The sequence below is a fragment of the Salmo trutta genome, chromosome 30 (assembly GCF_901001165.1).
Source record: "Salmo trutta chromosome 30, fSalTru1.1, whole genome shotgun sequence".
In the NCBI taxonomy this organism is placed as follows: domain Eukaryota; kingdom Metazoa; phylum Chordata; class Actinopteri; order Salmoniformes; family Salmonidae; genus Salmo; species Salmo trutta.
The window spans coordinates 21704055-21728014 of NC_042986.1; the positions used below are offsets into that span (position 1 = coordinate 21704055).

Below are 23960 nucleotides of genomic sequence, written 5' to 3' on the forward strand. Positions count from 1 at the left end.
ACAGGGAGGAGGTGAGGGCTCTTGGAGTGTGGTGTCAGGAAAATAACCTCTCACTCAACATCAACAAAACAAAGGAGATGATCGTGAAACAGCAAAGGTAGCACCCCCCTATCCACATCGATGGGACAGCAGTGGAGAACCTCTATACCAGGCGATGTCAGAGGAAGGCTCGAAAAATTGCCAAAGACTCCAGCCACCTTAGTCATAGACTGTTCTTTCCTCTACTGCACGGCAAGCGGTACCGGAGCCCCAAGTCTAGGTCCAAAAGGCTTCTTAACAGCTTCTAGCCCCAAGCCATAAGACTCCTGAACAGCTAATCAAATGGCACCCGTGCTATGTGCATTGTCCACACCCCCCATTTTTAACCTGCTGCTACTCTCTGTTTATTATCCATGCATAGTCACTTTAACTCTACCTACATGTACATATTACCTCAATTATCTCGACTAACCGGTGCCCTTGCACATTGACTCTGTGTTATTTTATTGTTGCTCCTTAATTATCAGTTATTTTTCGTATTTTTTTAATATATTTTTATTTGGTCTATTTATTTTTTACTTCAGTTTATTTTAGTAAATACTTTCTTAACACTTTTTTTCTTATTTGAAGTCCAGGACCCAGTTGCATAGGGAGGAGTTCAGTCCCAGGGTTGTGAGCTTTGTGGTGAGCTTAGAGGGCACTACGGTATTGAAGGTCAAGCTGCAGTTGAAGAAACAGCATCCTCACATATGCATTCCTTTTGTCCAGGTGGGTGAGGGCAGTGTGCAGTGCAATGGCGATTGCGTCATCCGTTGATCTGTCAGACGAATTAGAGTGGGTCGAGTGTGTCTGGAAGGGAGGTGGTGAGGCTTTGAAGCCACCTGTCGGCCATATTGGCACTCCCCAGTTGGAGCAGTCCTCCATAGGAATGAATGGAATTCTACACTATTTAAATTAAATGTTTCAAGGACAAAATTACATGTATTTAAGTATTTTTGTTGTTGTAGTGGGGGACCGTAACATTAGTATTCTCTAAAACAAATACTTTAAGGAAAATGTTTTATATATGTTTTATGTTTAGCTCACATAATATCATTTAAAAGTATGGATTAAGGTGTGCGTAATATAATAAATGTGTCAAAAAACGAATGTAGACATTAATAAATATATTTCTATAGCTTCCAAAATCTTTTTTTAGAATGGAGGTCTGCCAATATGGTGCCCCTGTCAGTCATCCAGGATTTAAACACATCATTGGGTGTGACCACAAATTATTTATATATATTTTTTCTTCTGATTGTTCAGAGTGTGCTACAGCACCCTCATCACCCCTAAACAGTTATAAACAGTGTATTTTTTCTCAGATGTTATAGGTCCTACATTTTATATACATTTTTTAATGCAGAGATTTCTAGTAACAAACACATTTACAAAAGTCGCTATCCCTGATTCATCAGAATCAGAATGACAACCATGGGAGTACTTTCCTTTTCTGCCATCTGGTGTTTGGATGCAGCTTTGTCTTAACGACTCTATTGAGTTTAAAACGTTTGACTGCTTTCAGCAGTTCTGAGTTTAGCTTCATGTAGCCTTGGGGTTTACCTTTCCTTTCGACTGTATTTCATAAGGGGGCCTGATGTAACTCATACCACTGGGCCGGACTCTAAAGCAACCAGAGGTTGATCACCTCACCATATTTATTTCCAATGTTGCCAGTTTTTTTGGAAAAGGGGGGCATGTAAGAATGAAGTCTGCTGATAGGACAACAAGTCAATGGGTCTAGTGTATCTGAGTGTGCCTCCAAATGTGATAGATTCCCAATGGAGCAATTGTTGCGAGAAAAGGCCCCTGACCGCCTGCTTTTGACAGCAGCAAAGTAGTGAGCATGTGTGACGTCATAAGAAACTTGAGACCATCATTTTGAACAACCCTCCCTTTTAGTGCCTTTTCCTCTATATGTGCTCGCCCCCTAACCCTCTCCCTTACTCTTAGCAGACACTCTGCTCTTTCCTCTTGGCTATAAACTCAGGCCAATTACAATTGGGCAAAACAACACCTTGGCCAAGAAAACATCTCTTCTTCTCAGGACACACTTCACTAACTCTCTGTCTTTGAAACTCTACGTTCTCTGCATTCGAAGGTAATAGAACATTCCTTTATTCTGCTCTATGTATTGCCATGCCACGTGGGGGTCATAGCAGGATCTTGACAAGAAGGGTAAAATACCATTGAATATCCACTGGTGGACATCGGTAGGGATTGTTGTGAGGTAGCATTGTGGAATTTGTCATTGTCAGTGAGATAGCATTGTGAGGTAGCATTGTGGAATTTGTCATTGTCAGTGAGGTAGCATTGTGAGGTAGCATTGTGGAATTTGTCATTGTCAGTGAGATAGCATTGTGAGGTAGCATTGTGGATTTTGTCATTGTCAGTGAGGTAGCATTGTGAGGTAGCATAGTGGAACTTGTCATTGTCAGTAGTACGACATGATTTGATTTACACAACATTATTTGAATAAATCAGTTTTATGATTCAGTTTTTTCCTGAGCAGTGTCATGTATGTGGATATATATATATATATGAATTGTTGGAACACTGGTCTGAATAAGTCAATTTAGAAAGGTCAAAGACAGACACAGTGTGATAAGTAGTGAGCTCACAGGAGTAACTGCACCAACTGACAAACAGATTCAGTGGCCACTGTCTCCTTTGTGTGACTGACAATGTATTTAGGGAATTGCGCAGAACAGCATGTTTTATAGTTAAGTGTAATGATTGATTAATATTTTTCTGGTCTGACTGTTTTTTAATGTGAATCAAACCCACCACTCATGGATCCTGAACTCATTCTTTGTCTGTAAATGCAAAAGTCTCAGACCGAAATGTCACAGTTCGTGTGGATCTGTAATACACTCTATTTTTATAATTGAGTGTCTACTGGACACTAGTGTCCAATGGAGTGCCTTCTACTTCAGTTGTTAGCCAGCGGATCCAACCCACTTCCTTACAGCTGCACTGGGGTCTGACAGCATTCCTGTGTATAATAAGACACCATGGAGCCCGGGGCGAGGTATGGCTCGGAAAAGGTACTTTAATCAAGGGATGACAAATGTGTTGTACTCTGATTTTGTCCCATTATCCCAACTGTTACACCAAGAAGATTGAACGTTTTGAAGTAAACTGCTGTTTTCGTCAGCTCCTTTGAACAACAAAGGAGCTGATTAGCTAACACAAACATTCCAAAATGGTTGCTTTGGCTTCTGCTACCGACCCTAGTGCAACTATAAGCAAGAGGGTTAACTGGCTACTTCAGTTGTTTGAGCAAGAAATCAATTTTTTCACTTTGTCTAATAAATGCAAGAATCAGTTGATCCTACCATTAGAGAACATAATTTATAGCTCTTCCTCAAATTATATTTACATAATCTGCATAGCAACCTCTTAAACAGCCAATAGAAAGCAAGACAAAAATGGAAGGTTATTGCGTAATATGTAATGTATACACCCCTCAATTGCACAGAAAAGATGGGGTCAGAAGGTGTTTTATGTGCTGTTCTCTGCTGTGCCTAATACTTTCCCTTTTTTTCTTCAGGCATATTTGTTTCTCTCACTCACTCAGCAACTAAGCATTGGAAACATATAAATAGCTGAATACTAGCTTCAGTAATACAGGGAAGTTGCAATGTCTATCCACCATTTCAAACTACCGTCACATGGTGGTACATATTTGTGGTTCTTCTGTGGGCCGAAAGCACGATTCAACAGGCTTTGGTTGATGGTTGATGGATCTCCCACTATTAACTTTTTCTTCCCATTACAGATTAAGCTATGTGTTTTCTGATAGCAGTCAATAATCCATCATATAAGAAACCTAGCTTGTTTGGCTTTTTAGCTAAATATTAAAATAGACATTTTATCAGAAATACCGCTTTCATTTTAGACCTTTTTAACCTGAGATCATCCTTCTTCACTGAGAGAGGATTTCCTGGCTCTATTGGTTGCCGACCACTGTGGCTGGAAAAGCACTCAACTTCCTAAAACATCCAACATAAACATCAGAAAAGACTACATTTCAACGAAAGAGCATTGCAATGTAGATAATGTGTTTAGAAATAGATCATGTGTGTTTGTGTGCGTGCGTGTGTGTGCATGGGTCACCAGTGCATTTATGTGTGTGTTTGTTTGTAGTAGCGGTGATGGTTAGGTGTTGATTTTTTTTAGAAACATTTTGTGTTGGTGTGAAGTGAGAACACAGTAGAAAGGCATTCTGGAGTTTGATTCCCAAGACGCAATGCAAGAATGTGCATGCCCGACCCTTCTTGCCAGGGGCTCTTCATGTATTAGAATAAAGATTTTAGCTGAAGAGGGAGCGACTTAGCGAGGAGAAAAATTACACATGTAACGTAGCAATGTAGAAATGTGAAAAGGAAGAGAGACAGAGAAAGGAATGTTGGTGGAATGGGTGTGGGAACTGCAGACACCCCCCCCCCCGCACACACACACACAGACTTTAAATATTTTGAGCATTAAAGATTTATGGAAAATAAATAGTGAAGTGGTATTACTAAATAAACTGTAACTGAAAACTCTCCCTTTATCTCCTCTTCTCTATTGTTCTCTTTATCTCTTGCTACACTCACTCTTTCCGAAGGGCTTCAACTGGGTGCTGAGAAGGTTAAGTAAATAATATATAGACGGACTGACTGACTGACTCACTAGAGAGTGTGGATAGATTGTTACCTGAATCGGATCTTAGTACATTAGAGGGAGATACTTCACTGAAAAATGAACTGTTTTTAAAGGGGTAAGTTGTTCATAAAAACCTGCATGGTAAAGGTTAAGAGCTACATTATCTGCATTAGCATAACCAGTTCTCTCAGGGGAGGTGTGTGTAAGGAGTTTTTGATTTATTAGGATCCCCATTAGCCGACGCCAATGGCGACAGCTAGTCTAAAGTACACGACCTCTTCTGGTCTAATGTCTATCAGTTCAGAATGAAAAATGTGTTGGGGGGTTTAGTAGACTCATTAAAGACCAAGTGCAGTCAAAAACTAGATTTTCCTGTGTTTTATATATATTTCCACACTATGAGGTTGGAATAATACTGTGAAATTGTGAAAATTATGATAAAGCTCTTTAGTCTAAGAGCTGTTTGATATCAGAGCTGTTTTGAAGTCTGAAATCTCAGCCTGTTTTTGTGGCATGTAGTTTTGGCCTGCCTACTTAATAGACCAATAAGAAAGAGAGTTCCAAACCTCTCTGCCATTAACAGACAGTTTTCAGTTTTCAGTTTACCCCTCCCCACTCCCAGACAGTCCTAGCAAAATTCTTTCTTGAGAAATTGCTCTTTGCAAAGAAGCTATTTTTGTTCATTTTTGACAATTTTGATTAAAAACAATTACAATTACATTAAGGTGCTTAATTGTTACCCAGAAATGATTTAACATTTAGATAAAAACAGATGCATTGGACCTTTAGAAAATAAGGGTGACATTCTGCGGCAGACATAAAATGTATGTTTGTGAGTTCTTTTTTCCATTGAACTGGTGTGATTTCACACATGGCTTTTCTTAGTGTTGGTGTCCTTTCCATCCCGGTTTAGGCTCTGCAAATATATTCAACTTTTTTCTTAATCCTTATCTAAATGTAATAGCACAGTAATAGTTATATCAAGACCTTGACGTTCTTTTCTCACACATTTCCTCGCAAGACATTATTTCCTGAATTATGGTTTGGCATCGCTGTCGATAGAACACATGAGACGCAGGCTCCCACAAATCTCACTGGCCTTCAAACCGAGCTGCTACATGATATTTCTATTACAAACTGCATAACCAAACCAATCACAAATCTGTAGCAAGTATTTTATTTTGTGTGTAGTATGATATGTGCGGGATTACATTGTTGTATATGTTATATAGGTAACATTTATCACTTTACATTTGGCTGATGATGAAACTTGTTGGGTATTATTGATATAGAAACTAGAGTTGCCCCATAGGACATCATTGGAGTACAATTTACCCATATCAAAGGGTAACACTTTATTTGGATAGTTCATTTGTAGATGCTCTACAGACTATCAGTAACATTTCAACTAACTATCTACTAAACCTTATCCCTATCCCTAACCTTAACTCTTATCCTAACCTTAACCCTTACCTTAACCCTAGCCCTAGCCGTAACTCTAACCTTAACCCTTACCCTAACCCTTATTCTAATCCTAACCCTAACCGTAACCTTAACAGGTTTCTTATCAACAGTTGCTTATCAACAGATAGTTTGTTGATAGTATGACCATCTGTAGAGCATCTACAGATGGACTATCCGGACTATCCAAATAAAGTGTGACCTGAGTATGGGTCATCAGATGTCACATTCTGACAAATCATCCGATCATATCCAATCATCATGTGTCTCTCAGAAAAAGTCTAATACGTGTTAGGGAACCCGCTACCTGAGTCACGTTTGAAAAGCGCATGATGTGTCATGTGATGTCAGAGTGGTCGAACCTTATCAAACTCATGTTTGACATGATAGGTTACAAGGCTGAGGTCTCTAGCAACTGGTGGGGAGTTGCAGCTAGTGAAAACCTGGATTTACTCCAAACTGCATCTTTGGACCCAGTGAGCCACGTATCCATCCCAGGGTTTAAGAAAAACTTCTGGCGTGCATTTAAATGTGAATTCCAACATCCCGCATCACTTGTACTAGAAAACACATCTTTCCTCTAGAGGGTCATTGGGTTCAGCAGTGCAACACAGTTTCTTAAAGTTGCAAGAAGCAGTAATGTTTTCTATGGTAAAGGTCAAACAGAAAAGCTTACTTTCAAAAGCAGTAACTATGATATATGGCTGCTTTTATCCAAGATACTGTATGTTGGTTGTACTTTCATGCCATAATAAAATAGACAAAAATGTTGTGTGGGGGTAACAAAGAACATTAGTCATGAGTTAAGCATAGGCCTACACGTTGAAAGTTCAGACATACTTGGATATTTTCTTTGGCTAATCAGACCATGTTTTTGAATGAAAAGACTATTGTCTGTAATACAGCACACTGAGAACAAAAGTAGCCTAGCTATAAGATAACAAAATACAGCATTGCCTTGTCAGTGGGCAAACACAACTGACAAGGCTTGATAAAGGGACACATGCCTTATCCTGTTGTACTCAGTGCCTTCAGAAAGTATTCACACCCCTTTAAATTTTTCCACATTTTGTTGTGTTACAATTAGGGATTAAAATGGATTCAATTTTTTTAAAATTGTCAACGATCCACACAAAATTATATTTAAATTTTTTTTTTAATGGAAAATAAAACAAATATATTTTGATTAGATAAGTATTCATCCCCCTAAGTCAATACATGTTGGAATCCCCTTTGACAGCGATTACAGCTGTGAGTCTTTCTGGGTAAGTCTCTTAGAGCTTTGCAAATTTGGATGGTCTAATATTTGCCCATCATTTTTTAAAGAATTCTTCAAGCTCTATCAAGTTGGTTGTTGATCATTGCTAGACATTCTTTTTCAAGTCCTGCCATAGATTTTCAGGCTGATTTAAATCAAAACTGTAACTAGACCACTCATGTATATTTGGCATTGCATTTTAGGTTAATGTCCTGCTCAAAGGTGGATTTGACTCCCAGTGTTTGTTGGAAAGCAGACTGAACCAGGTTTTCCTCTAGGACTTTGCCTCTATTCTTTTTCTTTTTGTCCAAAAAACTCCCTATTCCTTGCCGATGGCAAGCATGCCCATAACATAATGCACCATGCTTGAAAATATGAAGAGTGGTACTACTCAGTGATGTGTTGTGTTGGATTTGCCCCAAACATAATGCTTTGTACTCAGACAAAAAGTACATTTCTTTGTCACATTCTTAGCAGTTTTACTTTAGTTCCTTATTGCAAATAGGATGCATGTTTTGGATATTTATATTCTGTACCGGCTTCCTTCTTTTCACTCTGTCATTTAGGTTAGTATTGTGGAGTAACTGCAGTGTTGTTGATCCATCCTCAGTTTTATCTTATTACAGCTATTTAACTCTGTAACTGGTTTAAAATCACCAATGGTCTCATGGTGAAATCCCTGAGCTGTTTCCTTCCTCTCTGACACCGAGTTAGGAAGGACGCCTGTATCTTTGTAGTGACTGGGTGTATTGATACACCATCCAAAGTGTAATTTATATCTTCACCATGCTCAAAGGGATATTCAATGTCTGCTTCTTTTTACGCATCAACCAATAGTTGCTCTTCTTTGCGAGGCGTTTGAAAACCTCGCTGGTCTTTGCTGTTGAATTTGTGCTTGAAATTTACTGCTCGACTAAGTGACCTTACAGATAATTGTATGTGTGGGGTAAAGAGATGGGGTAGTCATTCAAAAATAATGTTAAACACAATTATTGCACACAGAGTTAGTCCATGCAACTTATTATTTGACTTGTTAAGCACATTCTTACTCCTGAACTTAGGCTTTCCATAACAAAGGGGTTGAATACTTATTGACTCAAGACATTTCAGCTTTTCATTTTTTATTAATTTATAACAAAACAAAACAATAAAAAACATAATTCCACGTTGACATTATGGGGTGTATAGATGAGTGACACAACATCTACATTTAAGCCATTTGAAATTTAGGCTGTAACACAACAAAATGTGAATAAAGTCAAGGGGTGTGAATACTTTCTTAAGGCACTGTAATTCTTGTGTCAATGTATCAGAAGGCGTTATGTAAGCAGCCTCATATAACTCTATTTGTTCAGCAAATTGTGACATTTCTTGTTTGCCAGTTTAGTCTGTAATGACGTCAAATCCCAGCTGGCACACCAGTTGGCATAGGGCTGGTAGGTATCTTACACTTTAGTAACACTGCAGTGTAGATGTACAAGAGTGAAATCCTAAACCAATACCAGGGATCCCTTAAATAGAGATTCCTACCTCAATGGCACTCACCCGGATAAATAAAAGATTGATAAATAACAGAGTTAACAAAGTTTGTGTTCACAACAAAGTCTGTGATGGCAACACAGTGCTTCCAGGTTTAGTTTATATCAGACTTAGCCTTCCCTGTAGCTCAGTTGGTAGAGCATGGTGTTTGCAACACCAGGGTTGTGGGTTCGATTCCCACGGGGGGCCAGCACAGAAAAATAATGTATGAAATGTATGCATTCACTACTGTAAGTCGCTCTGGATAAGGGCGTCTGCTAAATGACTAAAATGTAAAAAAATGTAAAATGTATTTACATCCCTTTTCTGGGAAACGTGAGTTGATTGAAACAAAAAAAGAACGGGCCCTAACAGTCTGTACTTCATTTTGTAATGGAGGAAAGTGTTACATCAATTATGAGTTGTATGCAGAAGGACTTCAAAGTAGATCTGCCAAGTAAACCAAACCCTACTGAAAGAGTAATGGTAACAGCCCACTTTTCCAAATCCTGTTGTGTCAGAAACATTGAGCAAGGTGATTTGATTTCACCTGTTTACAGTATGGTTGTCCTCATTCAAATGCTATTGACAGGACTTATATTGGAAGGAATTCTATTGGAAGGAATTCAAAAGTAGCCAGGAGTCTCATTACTGGCAATGCAACCTGAGCCGTCAAATGAAATGACACATGCAGGGAGAGAGTGGTGCTATGGATTCCTCTGGTGGGAAGCAGACATGTGGTCCCATAGTGAAAGACAACTTGACAACTCCCACAGTTACCCTAGAGTCTAGGCTTCACTTTGCAACGTGCAAATTCCCCAAACCGTTTTCAATGTATGTCAAAAACCTGACTGTTTACATTTTTCTGTCTATCATCTGGAATGACATCCAAAAGATAAGTTGTTCATTTAGCTAAGGTACATCTTTTTCTCTTTTTTCAGATTGGAACTTTAGCATCCTTGTGAGTCCTTCAATGTTTTCCTCCAGTCAGTGAAGAACCAACAGTCACACCCAGCCCTCTTTGTATCAGCAAAAAACAATATGGAACTCCAAAAGCTATCAAATGGTCACCACCATGGCTTCGTCCCTTTGGAAAATGGGTATGTGTCCTCTTTGACTGCACATATTGCTACCTGGCATGCATGATATTATCATTCTGACAGTTGTGTGCATGATAGTATTTTGATTTCAAAAAGGCCACCAAGATTCCACAAATTCCAAGGATATTTGTGTTTGTTTTCTGACAGACAAGACTATTACCACCCTATATTTGTCACTGTTTGTGTAGATGAATTGTCTACAGTCTAGTTTGACATGGTCTTGTGGTGGTTGTCAACTAATGCAAATTCAACAACAACAAAAAAATTCACCATGACATTGGATTTAGGTTAAAAGTTGGGAGAAAAAAAGACGACATTTTCCACGTTGATTCAACATCATCACATTGATTTATTTTATTGAAATAACATGGAAACAATGTTCATTCAACTCGTTTTTTGCCCTGGTTTTTTTTTTAGTACAGAAATGTATTGTTATGTTTGTTCGGCTATTTTGAGCAGATTAAACAAGTTAAATGAAATCCACTGTCATGGTTTTGCAGAAAATGTATCATATTTCTGTTGAAAACCTGGAAAAATACCAGTGAAAACATGCTTTTTGTAAACACTAGTTTACCTCAGATGCATTTTAAACATTTAAATGGATACAGTACTCTTTCATGGAGAGCATTTTCAAGCACCCAATGGATTATAATTTATACTTTGCTTGGCTGAAGTTGGACATTGAGGAAATTGAGTGTTGTTTAACCGTATAGTTTTTATATTTCCTTGGTTTGATTGACTTCATAGTATCCCGCAGGCGGAAGAGGAAGAGGAGATGTTACCACATAAGAGTGATGGGACCAAGAAGCCCCAGTTTACAGACGTGAGTATGAAGAACTATGGCAACAGCTTTGGAGCTGGCAGTCATCCTTTTTATGTTGAGATGTCATGTCATGAAATGTCATCATGAGGAGTTATAACAACGGACATTCATGTCTTTGTGTCCTTGGCAGTTTGAGGGGAAAACCTCTTTCGGAATGTCCGTCTTTAACCTCAGTAATGCCATAATGGGGAGTGGAATTCTAGGACTGTCGTATGCCATGTCAAACACAGGCGTCGTTCTCTTTATGTAAGTACAGCAACACATTATGTCCCTATGTGATTCCTTGATGTGACAACAGACAAATTAGTACACACACCCCCAACAAGTTAAATATTACACAGCTCTTAGCAGGACAACATTTTTGGGGGAAGGATTATTTGTCTTGTTTTTTGTTGTTGTCAAAAGGTCACAGGTCCTCCCAATATGGTTTGATACACACTGTTACTGCACAACACATAGCAACAATGTTACCAAAACACTACAGTGGAATCCTGACAAAAATGATATGAAAAAAGTAGTCAATCTAATGTTTAACATTTACGGTCCTCGAATGGTTAAAAGAACAGTGGCGAAGAGTGGTGTGTGTTGGTGTGTCCATATGTCATTTTTATGGTGAGATTTGAGACACATTGGACTCCTAAATCAGATTTCAGGAGTTAAATATAGCAAAGAGTTGGCTGATGAATTGTAGCTTGGGTGTGAGCACACCACAGATATGGCTCCCCAGCATCCTTTGCACTTTGGGTTGCTCACATTCACGTCAGGTCCAGTCAGAAGTCAAGAATTGTTTAAACGTTTATGAATAAATCATTTGTGCATTGTGCCAATCAATTTGCTGTCACAGGAGGGCAGTCTATTCTTGTAGAGTTTACTTTGTTTGTTTGATGCATCTGTGAAGCGGTGGGCTGACCATGGGATTCATTATTTTAACATTGGCTGAATCCACATGAAATTAATTATGTTGTTTACCTTTCCAAAATCTCTAAGTCAGTTGTTTGTGCTCTGCAGAATCCTATTGACATGTATCGCCTGTCTGTCCAGCTACTCGGTTCACCTCCTGCTTAAGAGTGCTGGAGTTGTGGGTGAGTATGTGTTACTTAGGATCAACCTTAGGAATCAAAGACAAATTGAAAGCTGAATCACAAAGTTTATCATAACAAGGTGAGAAAAGTGAACTGACTTTTCTGTCAACAAACTTTCCCTCTGCATTTGGACCATTGAAAAACCTGTGATTTTACCCCTCCACAAATGCCTGACAGAAATGGCAGCTTTTTTTTATAGACAAACCTAAAGTAGGGATCCACCATATGAACCAAGCTGTCTGTAAATTGGTAGTTGTTGGTTCGCTGGTGTCACATATACAAAAATGTATGCACTCACTGTTACTTTAGATAAAAGTGTCTTCTAATGTCATGGCATATAGATCCTGTCCCATGTCTACTCTTTAACAGACTAATATCTTGTTTGTCTGTTCAGGTATTCGTGCGTATGAACAGCTGGGCTTCCGGGCTTTTGGACACCCAGGAAAAATAGCAGCGGGTGTCATTATAACCTTTCACAACATTGGTGGTAAGTACCTAGGAGGAGGAATTGGGTCATTGAGTTTGATTGAATAGGACCCTCTGTCCATAAAAGTGCAAAAACATTTTGCCCCTCTAATACAGTAATATATTCACCCACTGGCACTAACACATAGTATCTGTTTTGAAGAGAACCACATGGGTAAATATAAATGCGCTCATGGCTTCACTGCACTCATGGATTTCATGGCTCATAAAAGTTTTAGTGGTTCATGACAGAAAGTTTTCCTCCAATGTTTGTGTGATATTGCTAAGCCTTTTTAGGCAGACTAAAATACAGGTAAAATGGGCAGGGTGTGTCTGTGTTTCTTATGATAATAGAAGTTAAGAACTCTGAAATATGTTTAACCCCCTCCAGCAATGTCCAGTTACCTCTTCATTGTGAAGTATGAGTTACCTCTGGTCATTCAAGCCTTCCTGGGCTTGTCATCAAACACTGGGTAAGTGGAGCAGCACCTTTCCACACCTTTCAGTGTAGCAAACTAACATGAGGACTATTGTCTTCGGCACACTTACTGATGTATGTTTAAGGCCAGGAGTTTTTGTTGACAACGTTACTTGTCCACGAAAACACTGCTCCTGAGTGGCGCAGCGGTCTAAGGCACTGCATCTCAGTGCTTGAGGTGTCACTACAGACACCCTGGTTCGATTCCAGGCTGTATCACAACCAGCCGTGATTGGGAGTCCCATAGGGTGGCACACAATTGGTCCAGCGTCGTCCGGTGTAGGCCGTCATTGTAATTAAACATTTGTTCTTAACTGACTTGCCTAGTTAAATAAATTAAATGTAAAAAAAATATTTAGGGGGTGTAACATGCAACAAGCTAGCTGTTAAAATCCGCATAAGCCCAGATCACTCTTTCCTGATTGATCCCTCTCTGGAACCAATCAGAGCTAAACTCCTATAGTTAGGACTGGACTTTCACCCCCATCCAATCTTTATTATCTGTCCATTGTACCATCCTCATTCCTCTTCACTGCCAACCCAAACTAGTCAACCCTCCCAATACTTGGTGCTAAAACCCAGGATTGGCTAATGCATTATATCATGGACCCAGCAAATTATGCCGCACCTTACAATCCCTACGCCTACCCCCAGGTCTCCAGTGCTTACCCCCAGGTCCCTAAACTGTGTTAGCCATCCCACCAGAACCACAAGCCATTTTTACCTAACATTGCATCAATTGCCCCTAAACAGTATGTGTCCTAGTATAGTCTACATTGCATGCCATAATGAACCTAGAAGTAATTCACTTTTGTGTCTGGCTATGTTTTGGTTTTTGCTTATGTTTTAAATTAGAGATTGGTTCCTGAATGGGAATTACCTCATCATCATCGTCAGTGTATGCGTCATCCTCCCACTTGCCCTGATGAGACAACTGGGTATGTGACTGACCTCATAATGTCCTTTGACTTTTCCTCATGGCTGCTCCTCACTGGCTGTCAATCTTTCAGTCAGCACCTCTTTATTCATAAAACAAAGCATTTGGATGACTATAGACTCTGCTCGGTTAAGGATATATTTTAGGCCAGGAGCAGACGTGTTCTGGAAACCAAACATTGTCAGCTGGGATGTGGGATGGTTGTTGTTGTTTTTGTTGTAGTAACAATCCTTGGTTGCATCTTGCAGGGTATTTGGGTTACACCAGTGGCTTCTCCCTCACCTGCATGGTCTTTTTCCTTTCCTCGGTGAGTGACTATCTGAAGACATCTGATGATGGATGTCTATACTGTATTATATTACAATATATATTATACAAGCAATCATACATTTCAATATTATATTCTGATGTGGCATATGGTTTTCACCTCCTGGTGATTGGACTTCCATTGTCCATGCTCTGTTTTTAGTGATTCTTTACCATTGTTAATGTGTTAAATGTGTTAACAGCTTAGGGCATGAGTCATGACTAAAGACTGTGGTACTGATGTGCCCTCGACAATTTATGAGGAGATATTTATATCTTGTGCCACTCTACCTCACATGACATTTCATGTTAGCTCCTGTTTGGTATACTCACAGCCAGCCAGGCCTTGTTGTACAATGGTGAAATTAGCTAAGAACATGGATACGTTTACTTTCTGAAATGGGTTATTGTCTGATTATGTTGACATACAAAGAAAATGGGATGGGGCAACATCATAAATTAACCACATTTTGCCAAATTATTATTTTAATATTATAATATGTTAAAACTATAGTTAAAATGTTTGAAACTGTTCAATGTTGCTTGAATACTTGAGCACAATCCTAGATTACACTACTGTGCATGGTGTTGATACAATTCTGGGCATTGCTTTTTAAAATGCCTTACTGCAGAAAGGTACATTGTTAACGTGACAAATTCTATCGTTGACCTTGATCAATTAGCAAAAGCAGAATGATGAATGAGGCTTTGGACAGGAATTCACAAGTTAACTAGAGATATGTCTAGGGCTCCCGAGTGGCGCAGCGATCTAAGGCACTGCATCTTAGTGCTGAAGGTGTCACTACAGACCCTGGTTTGATTCCAGGCTGTATCACAAACGGCCGTGATTGGGAGTCCCATAGGGCGGCGCACATTGTAAATAAGGATTTTTTCTTCCTTTCTGCCTAGTTAAATAAAGGATATAAAAAATAAATAAAAATGTGATCATGGTTGTCAGCTATAGAGGATTGATATGTTTCTGCTGACATCTCACCACTCTCTCTCTCCTCTCTACCTCTCGCTTCTCTCTCTCTCTCTTTCTCTCTCGCTCAAGGTCATATACAAGAAATTCAACATCCCCTGCCCCCTGGTGCCAAATGGCAGCAATCACACAACAATTATCAACACCACTATGGAAGAGGAGGGACAGTGTGAAGGCAAAATGTTCACCATAAACCAGGAGGTTAAAATATATGTTTTAGTGTTTATTCCACATCACCTCTGCTCTTAGGTTCTTACTGTGCTTCAATACAACCACATACATTTAGGAGCTATTTGCAGTTGGAGCACATGTCATTCAATATGCTAATGACTTTGTGCATCCATGCACATATCATGTTACAGCCAGTGCAACTGGTTGTCCATGTGTATTGAAGCAGAGCGCCTTGTGAGTTTACTCAAGCACTCCTTGTGCAATGCTGCTAATTTAACTTATCCTTTATATGGTTTCCAGACGGCGTATACCATCCCCATCTTGGCGTTCGCCTTTGTTTGTCACCCCGAGGTGCTTCCCATTTACACTGAACTCAAAAAGTAAGTTCATAAAACAATATGAACCCCCAATTTCTTCCCTTCACACATCACCATGCTGATATGACAACCTTTACCCTTCTTTACCGATACTAATTTGCAGTACAACACATACAGTTGAAGTCGGAAGTTTACATATACTTAGATTGGAGTCATTAGAACTCGTTTTTCAACCACTCCACAAATTTCTTGTTAACAAACTATAGTTTTGGCAAGTCGGTTAGGACATCTACTTTGTGCATGACACAAGTAATTTTTCCAACAATTGTTTACAGACAGATTATTTGACTTATAATTCACTGTATCACAATTCCAGTGAGGCAGAAGTTTGCATACACTAAGTTGACTGTGCCTTTAAACAGCTTGGAAAATTCCAGAAAATGATGTCATGGCTTTAGAAGCTTCTGATAGGCTAATTGACATAATTCGAGTCAATTGGAGGTGTACCTGTGGATGTATTTCAACGCCTCAATATCAGTGCCTCTTTGCTTGACATCATGGGAAAATCAAAAGAAATCAGCCATGACCTCAGAAGAAAAATGGTAGACCTCCACAAGTCTGGTTCATCCTTGGGAGCAATTTCCAAATGCCTGAAGGTACAACGTTCATCTGTACAAACAATAGTACGGAAGTATAAACACTATGGGACCACGCAGCCATCATACCGCTCAGGAAGGAGACGCGTTCTGTCTCCTAGAGATGAACGTACTTTGGTGCGAAAAGTGCAGATCAATCCCAGAACAACAGCAAAGGACCTTGTGAAGATGTTGGAGGAAACCGGTACAAAAGTATCTATATCCACAGTAAAACACGTCCTATATCGACATAACCTGAAAGGCCGCTCAGCAAGGAAGAAGTCACTGCTCCAAAACCGCCATAAAAAAAGCCAGACTACGGTTTGCAACTGCACATGGGGACAAAGACCGTACTTTTTGGAGACATGTCCTCTTGGAGGAAAAAGGGGGAGGCATGCAAGTTGAAGAACACCATCCCAACCCGTGAAGCACGGAGGTGGAAGCATCATGTAGTGGAGGGTGCTTTGCTGCAGGAGGGACTGGTGCACTTCACAAAATAGATGGTCTCATGAGAAAGGAAAATTATGTGGATATATTGAAGCAAATCTTCCAAATGGACAATGACCCCAAGCATACTTCCAAAGTTGTGGCAAAATGGCTTAAGGACAACAAAGTTAAGGTATTGGAGTCGCCATCACAAAGCCCTGACCTCAATCCCATAGAAAATTTGTAGGCAGAACTGAAAAAGTGTGTGCAAGCAAGGAGGCCTACAAACCTGACTCAGTTTCACCAGCTCTGTCAGGAAGAATGGGCCAAAATTCACCCAACTTATTGTGGGAAGCTTGTTGAAGGCTACCTGAAACGTTTGACCCAAGTTAAACAATTTAAAGGCAAAGCTACCAAATACTAATTGAGTGTATGTAAACTTCTGACCCACTGGGGATGTGATGAAAGAAATAAAAGCTGAAATAAATCATTCACACTACTATTATTCTGACATTTCACATTCTTATAATAAGTGGTGATCCTAACTGACCTAAGACAGGTTATTTTTACTAGGATTAAATGTCAGGAATTGTGAAACATTTAAACTCAGTTTATTTGGCTAAGGTGTATGTAAACTTCCGACTTCAACTGTACACATCTACCTACACCTGTTGGCTTTTGATTAAGTCAAGGGACATTTTTAATATAATACATGTAACATTAGTAGTGTAATCCCTCTACCTCATTAATAGACAAAAAAAACTGCTTTCTTTTCCACCAAAGCGCAACCAAGAGGCGCATGCAGGGTATTGCCAATGTGTCCATCATGGGCATGTTCGTCATGTACCTCCTCACTGCCATCTTTGGTTACCTCACCTTCTACGGTAAGACCAGGGCTTCAAGACAGCTTTAGTTGTATTCACGCTACAGAAAAAAAAATATTGATTTCAGAATTTCAAAAGATACTCAGTTTGTGTCTGTGTGCATATATATATTTATGTAGTGAACACGGAATCTGAGCTCCTGCACACCTACAGCAAAGTGGACCCTCTGGACACCCTGATCCTGTGTGTGCGTGTGGCCGTGCTGGTGGCAGTCACCCTTACTGTCCCCGTGGTCCTCTTTCCTGTAAGAGCCTCCTCTCATTAGCTCTAATTACGTACTCTAATTCAGTGGTTCCTGAAATGGGAACCACCCTGGTGGTTCTGCGCTAAGATCTCCTTTTTTTTAAAATAAATATTGCTAGCAACAACAGATGTAACAAATTTGGCTAATGGGTATGTGAAACAAGTTTAGAGGGTGCAATACAATGCAATACACTGCAATATTATTAATCTACAATATAGGCTACCCTTAGATGCACAATGGGGCCTGGGAGGCTCACAGGGATCCACAGTACTCCATCAATGATCCAGTTTTCAACTCAAGTTTCTTGTATTTCGTAAAATTGTCATTTTGAACATAAATGCACTGTAGTTTAAGCTTTAAAACTGCAAAATTGTCTCTCTGCCCCATGGGACAATATGTGTGGAATTGCAGGAAATGACCTTGAAAACTCCTCAGTTTTCTCTCCGATGCGAAGAGGGGTGCCTTTAAAATGTTATTTCCCAAGGCCCGAGGTTGGTTATTTTTATCGCACTCTAAAGTCGGAGTTGTGTTCTGATTTTAAGGGGGTCCCTGATGAATTTGCTATCACAAAAGAGGTCCCCGGCCCCAAAAAGTTTGGGAACCCCTGCTATTATTACTGTATTTCTAAGGACGCTTGCAATGGTTTGCATTTTAAATATTGTTTGCATTTCAAAACCAACATAGCCTAGATACTGTATATATCAATTTCTCTCTAAATGTTAAGCTACTGTGTCATGCTTAGAATAACTGATGCTAGCTTGTACAGTACATCCTATACTCTGTTTAACCCAGAGTTGGTATTGGTAGGAAAGTGTATGGAATGTAATTTCATCAATTGGGTCTTTAGATTAGGTTGATTGACTTTAAACATACCTCATAACTGACACTCGACAGCCATGTTGCAAGTTTCACTGTAGATACTCCCCTGAGTCCTCTTTCTCTCCAGATTCGCAGAGCCATTCTCCAGCTCCTGTTCCCAGAGAAACCCTTCCACTGGGCACGCCACATCACCATCGCCCTGTGTCTCCTCTTCGTGGTCAACGTTCTTGTAATCATTGTGCCCAATATCCGAGACATCTTTGGCATCATTGGTGAGACTCTGGAAAAAAAAGCACTCATATGCTCATGAGTATAGGCTACAACAGTTCTTGCCATCCAGCCTTAGATGTACTTACCAGTGGACTAACTCATTGTCTCATTTGGCTGTCCAGGGGCCACCACTGCACCTAGTCTGATCTTCATCCTCCCAGGATTATTCTACCTCCGCATTGTTCCCACCGAACAAGAACCAATGAAGTCAAGACCAAAGATCACGGTAGGTTTTCACATGACATTCATTTTCCTGCCATTGTCTAGACATGTTTGTTAAAACTCTACACACAATCCTCAGGTTTTCGGAGTGTTTGGGTGGTATCACAATGGGTTCTGGAAAGAACTTCCAAAACCCTGGTTTGTGTCAGGATTTTTCTTTTTTAAATGTTCATGACTGTAAGGTGAATTCCAACAACTCTTTCTCTGGCTGGTTTCAGGCTGCCTGTTTTACAGCCATGGGCTTCATCTTCATGTCTATGAGCCTGACGTTCATCATCATCGACTGGACGACCGGAGAGAAACGAGCTGGAGGTGGCCATTAGAGCACATCCGTTGACGTTGGGGTCCAAACGCCACACAGCAGCATGCCCTGTCGCCGTGCCACTTCTTGATCACGTCTGGATTGTGAGAAAGATCAAACACGGTCGAAAGGCTGGACCCACATCATCATGAGTCTTACCCATACCTGCGTCATGGTAAGACCGCTTACCCACCAATTCACATCAAAAGGACATGCTACTCTTCCATGGAGGCTAGTCTTTGAGGAATCCAGTGATGTCACTTTCTTTGTGGAAGTTCTAGTCAGAGATGTCACCCAGGCAGTGTCAGAGGTGCTGATGAGGGTGTTGCCCATAAACCCCTAAACCACTACTTGCTGAGTGCGTCAAAAGCCATTAAGCTAGTACCTCGAATGAAGAGCATCTGGTGTAAAACAAAAGTGACAGAGATAGAAGAAGATGGGAGGGGTTCATTTTCTCTATGCAAAGAGACTGGATCTCTTGAACTGTCGGGCTTCCCTCGCTACCCAACTGCCAAACAATTCACCCCACTGTTGTTTCTTGATCAAATATCAACAGTGGTTTAATCAACCAGCTTTAAGGAGAAGAGAAGAAAATGTTATTCTAAAATGGATTTACTTTTATGTCATTACACTATCCGTAGATTTGTTTATTGAAGGCAATTTCAGCTAAATTTCTTGAGGTACCGTAATTGACTGGTAGTGTACAGTTTTTCTCAGAAGCTGCAGACCATTTAAAAACAAAATGAGCCACGAATGATAAATCAATCACTTTTCAGCATGGTCTAACTATTTATATTTGACCATGTTGCTTGATGCCAAGTAATGTTTACTCACCTTCTCCAGTTATCAAATCAAAGTTTATTGTTCACGTACACCGTTTTGCAGATGTTATCACAGGTTCAGTGAAATGCTTATGCTTCTAGCTCCAACTATGCAGCGATATCTAGCAGTACAATAACCAGAGGTGTGTGCCCTCTCAGATGTGTCCTGTTTAAAAATGGTTTTGTTGTTGTTTTTTTTTGTAATACTACCAGCCACTTAGCAATTTTATTATCTTAGCTAGCCCATATAGGTTCCCCATGTCCTAAACTTATAACTAGCTAGTTAGATTAGCTAACTTGTCTAAATAGCTTAACTGGTATGCCTGCTGGCAAGGTTGGTAGGCTTAAAAAAAGCAAGCAATAACTCATTGTACTGAATAAGACTCACATTCCTTTCCATCTTTTACCCAGATATGCAGAGAAGCATATTTAGTTTCTTTAAAAAAACAGCTCAAGAGGTATGCTTAGATATGCAGAAAAACATACACATTTTCCCCCACACAGAATTAAGCATAAACATTATGGTTGTAGATTGCAGGAAAAAAAGCTGTTTCAGCTGTTTAAAAAATGCTAAACATATCATAACGAGCAATATGAGAACGAGCAATGTCAGAGTCCGGAATATAAATACATATACAGTGCCAGTCAAAAGTTTGGACACACCTCATTCAAGGTTTTTTTTTTTTTTTTTTTACTATTTTCTACATTGTAGAATAATAGTGAAGACATCAAAACTATGAAATAACACATATGGAATCATGTAGTAACCAAAAAAGTGTTAAACAAATCAAAACATATTTTAGATTTTAGAGTCTTCAAAGTAGCCTTGGTGACAGCTTTGCACACTCTTGGCATAATCTCAACCAGCTTCACCTGGAAAGTTTTTCCAACAGTCTTGAAGGAGTTCCCACATATGCTGAGCACTGGATGGCTGCTTTTCCTTCACTCTGCAGTCCAACTCATCCCAAACCATCTCAATTGGGTTGAGGTTGGGTGATTGTGGAGGCCAGGTCATCTGATGCTCCATTCCATCACTCTCCTTCTTGGTCAAATATCCCTTACACAGCCTGGAGGTGTGTTTGGTCATTGTCCTGTTGAAAAACAGATGATAGTCCCACTAAGCGCAAACCAGGTGGGATGGCGTATCGCTGCAGAATGTTGTGGTAGCCATGCTGGTTAAGTGTGCCTTGAATTGTAAATAAATCACTGACAGTGTCACCAGCAATGCACCCACACCATCACACCTCCTCCTCCATGCTTCATGGTGGGAACCACCTACTCTGCGTCTCACAAAGACATGGCAGTTTGAACCCAAAATCTCACATTTGGATTCAACAGACCAAAGGACATATTTCCACCTGTCTAATGTCCATTTCTTGTGTTTCTTGGCCCAACCTAGTCTCTTATTATTATTGATGTCCTTTAGTAGTGGTTTCTTTGCAGCAATTCGACCACGAAGCCCTGATTCTCATAGTCTCATCTGAACAGTTGATGTTGAGATGTGTCTGTTACTTGAACTCTGTGAAGGCTTTATTTGGGTTGCAATTTCTGAGGCTGGTAACTCTAATGAACTTATCCTCTACAGCAGAGGTAACTCTGGGTCTTCCTTTCCTGTGGCGGTCCTCATGAGAGCCAGTTTCATCAGAGTGCTTGATGGTTTTTGCACTTGAAGAAACTTTCAAAGTTCTTGAAATTTTCCACATTGACTGACCTTCATGTCTTAAGTAATGATAGACTGTAATTTCTCTTTGCTTATTTGAGCTGTTCTTGCTATAATATGGACTTTGTCTTTTAACAAATAGGGCTATCTTCTGTATACCACCTCTACCTTGTCACAACACAACTGATTGGCTCAAAAGCATTAAGAAGGAAAGAAATTCCACAAATTAACTTTTAACAAGGCACACCTGTTCATTGAAATGCATTCCAGTTGACTACCTCATGAATCTGGTTGAGAGAATGCCACGAGTGTGCAAAGCTGTCATCAAGGCAAAGGGTGGCTACTTTGAATAATCAAAAAAAAAAAACTTTTTTGGTTACTACATGATTCCATATGTGTTATTTCATAGTTTTTATGTCTTCGCTATGACAATGTAGAAAATAGTAAAAATAAAGAAAAACCCTTGAATGAGTAGGTGTGTCTGAACTTTTGACTGGTACTGTATATGTATGTAAATGTGTGTAAAGACAGTATGGACAGTATATGAATAGAAAAAGTGTGTACAGCAGTAGCTATATATGATGAGCCATGACTAGAATACAGTATATACATATAAATTGTACATACATATACATATAAAGTGGGTAAACAGTATTTAAACATTATTAAAATGACCAGTGTTCAATGACTCTGTTTACATAGGGCAGCAGTCTTTAAGGTGCAGGAGCTCTGTATCTTTATAAGAATCCTTCTGCAGAATCAGTGTCTTCAATTTATTGCAAGTTTGGCTTTTAAATATGCTGGACAGTATGGTTTCAATTCGGTATCCATTTTCACCACAATATTCTGAACTATTAAATCACACATTTCTAAACACATCAAGAGATCAAAACAACTGGGAAGTGAACCCAAAATACCTTGAACAATATAATTATCATATTTTCTTCATTTGTGACATTTTTTATGCTGGTGCTATTGAAATAGGTGGGTTGTTCCCACGAAAAGAGTGCCTTTTGCATCCCTTTGATATTTTAAGTTGAAATTATGCACCAATATTGAATTTTAAAAGCATGTTATATTACATGAAGTGATTTTTAATATAGACCACATGGAGTGCCCTTTAATATAGACCACATGGAGTGCCCTTTAATATAGACCACATGGAGTGCCCTTTAATATAGACCACATGGAGTGCCCTTTAATATCGACCACATGGAGTGCCCTTTAATATAGACCACATGGAGTGCCCTTTAATATAGACCACATGGAGTGCCCTTTAATATAGACCACATGGAGTGCCCTTTAATATAGACCACATGGAGTGCCCTTTAATATAGACCACATGGAGTGCCCTTTAATATAGACCACATGGAGTGCCCTTTAATATAGACCACATGGAGTGCCCTTTAATATAGACCACATGGAGTGCCCTTTAATATAGACCACATGGAGTGCCCTTTAATATAGACCACATGGAGAATTCAATAAATAAAAACAAAATGATATGAATTAAGACTTTATGCACTTCTAGGAAGACTTTAACCCACTTAACCTCAACATTTCTCCAACTTTTCACCATCATTGTAAAGCCCTAGTTATTTTGTTGCTTTGACAAAGTAATGTCTGAAGACTATCACTTATTTAATGTGATTAGTGATTCATTTATGTCTGTCCCTCATTTTAATGTCAAACCTGTTACGTGAACAGAACTCTCGTTTAAATATGTTAAAACTATTCCTTTTAAAATATTTTTTTCAAAAGAAACATTGTACATCTAATAGTCAAATCATAGTGTAAAAGCAGGTGAGCTGGTTCTACTCTTTTTGGTCATTTTGTGGTGGAAAACTGAGCGGATCGAGCATAACAAGTCAACCCTGTTACCCATAGATAGACAGACATTCAATTGCCACTTCCTGTTGCACACAACAAGCTTCCATTCCCCCTGTCACGAGGGGATTTATGGCTGATTTAAGATGAAATCGTCAACCCTGTTACGGTCAACCCTGTTACTTTATTTGGCTCTTACTATAGTCTTTAAAAACCTCTTGAGATGAGAAAATGTGTTTCTTATCAAGTTGAACGTGCTCTTTATGACAAAAATCGAAAGTTTTT

General features: G+C 39.5%; 1 protein-coding gene across 1 annotated transcript; it reads left to right on the forward strand.

The window, feature by feature from the left end:
- The first annotated feature begins 1944 nt into the window (after positions 1–1944).
- Positions 1945–20105, forward strand: slc38a5b (solute carrier family 38 member 5b). The gene is made up of 16 exons (XM_029723336.1): positions 1945–2119; positions 9847–10005; positions 10753–10828; positions 10959–11074; positions 11837–11910; positions 12305–12397; positions 12767–12848; positions 13709–13791; positions 14039–14097; positions 15151–15279; positions 15550–15629; positions 17411–17511; positions 17631–17755; positions 18702–18846; positions 18967–19070; positions 19285–20105. Exons 2-16 carry the CDS (start codon positions 9947–9949, stop codon positions 19387–19389), a joined length of 1431 nt encoding a protein of 476 aa, XP_029579196.1. The 5' UTR covers positions 1945–2119; positions 9847–9946; the 3' UTR covers positions 19390–20105.
- The last annotated feature ends 3855 nt before the right edge of the window (positions 20106–23960 follow it).

Bases quoted from the DNA above. Each gene is read 5' to 3' on its own strand.
- slc38a5b (XM_029723336.1), top strand. From the start codon at position 9,947: ATGGAACTCCAAAAGCTATCAAATGGTCACCACCATGGCTTCGTCCCT. The intron at 15,280-15,549 runs GTTAAAATATAT...TATGGTTTCCAG, and splicing joins TGTTCACCATAAACCAGGAG to ACGGCGTATACCATCCCCAT. The intron at 17,512-17,630 runs GTAAGACCAGGG...ATATTTATGTAG, and splicing joins TGGTTACCTCACCTTCTACG to TGAACACGGAATCTGAGCTC.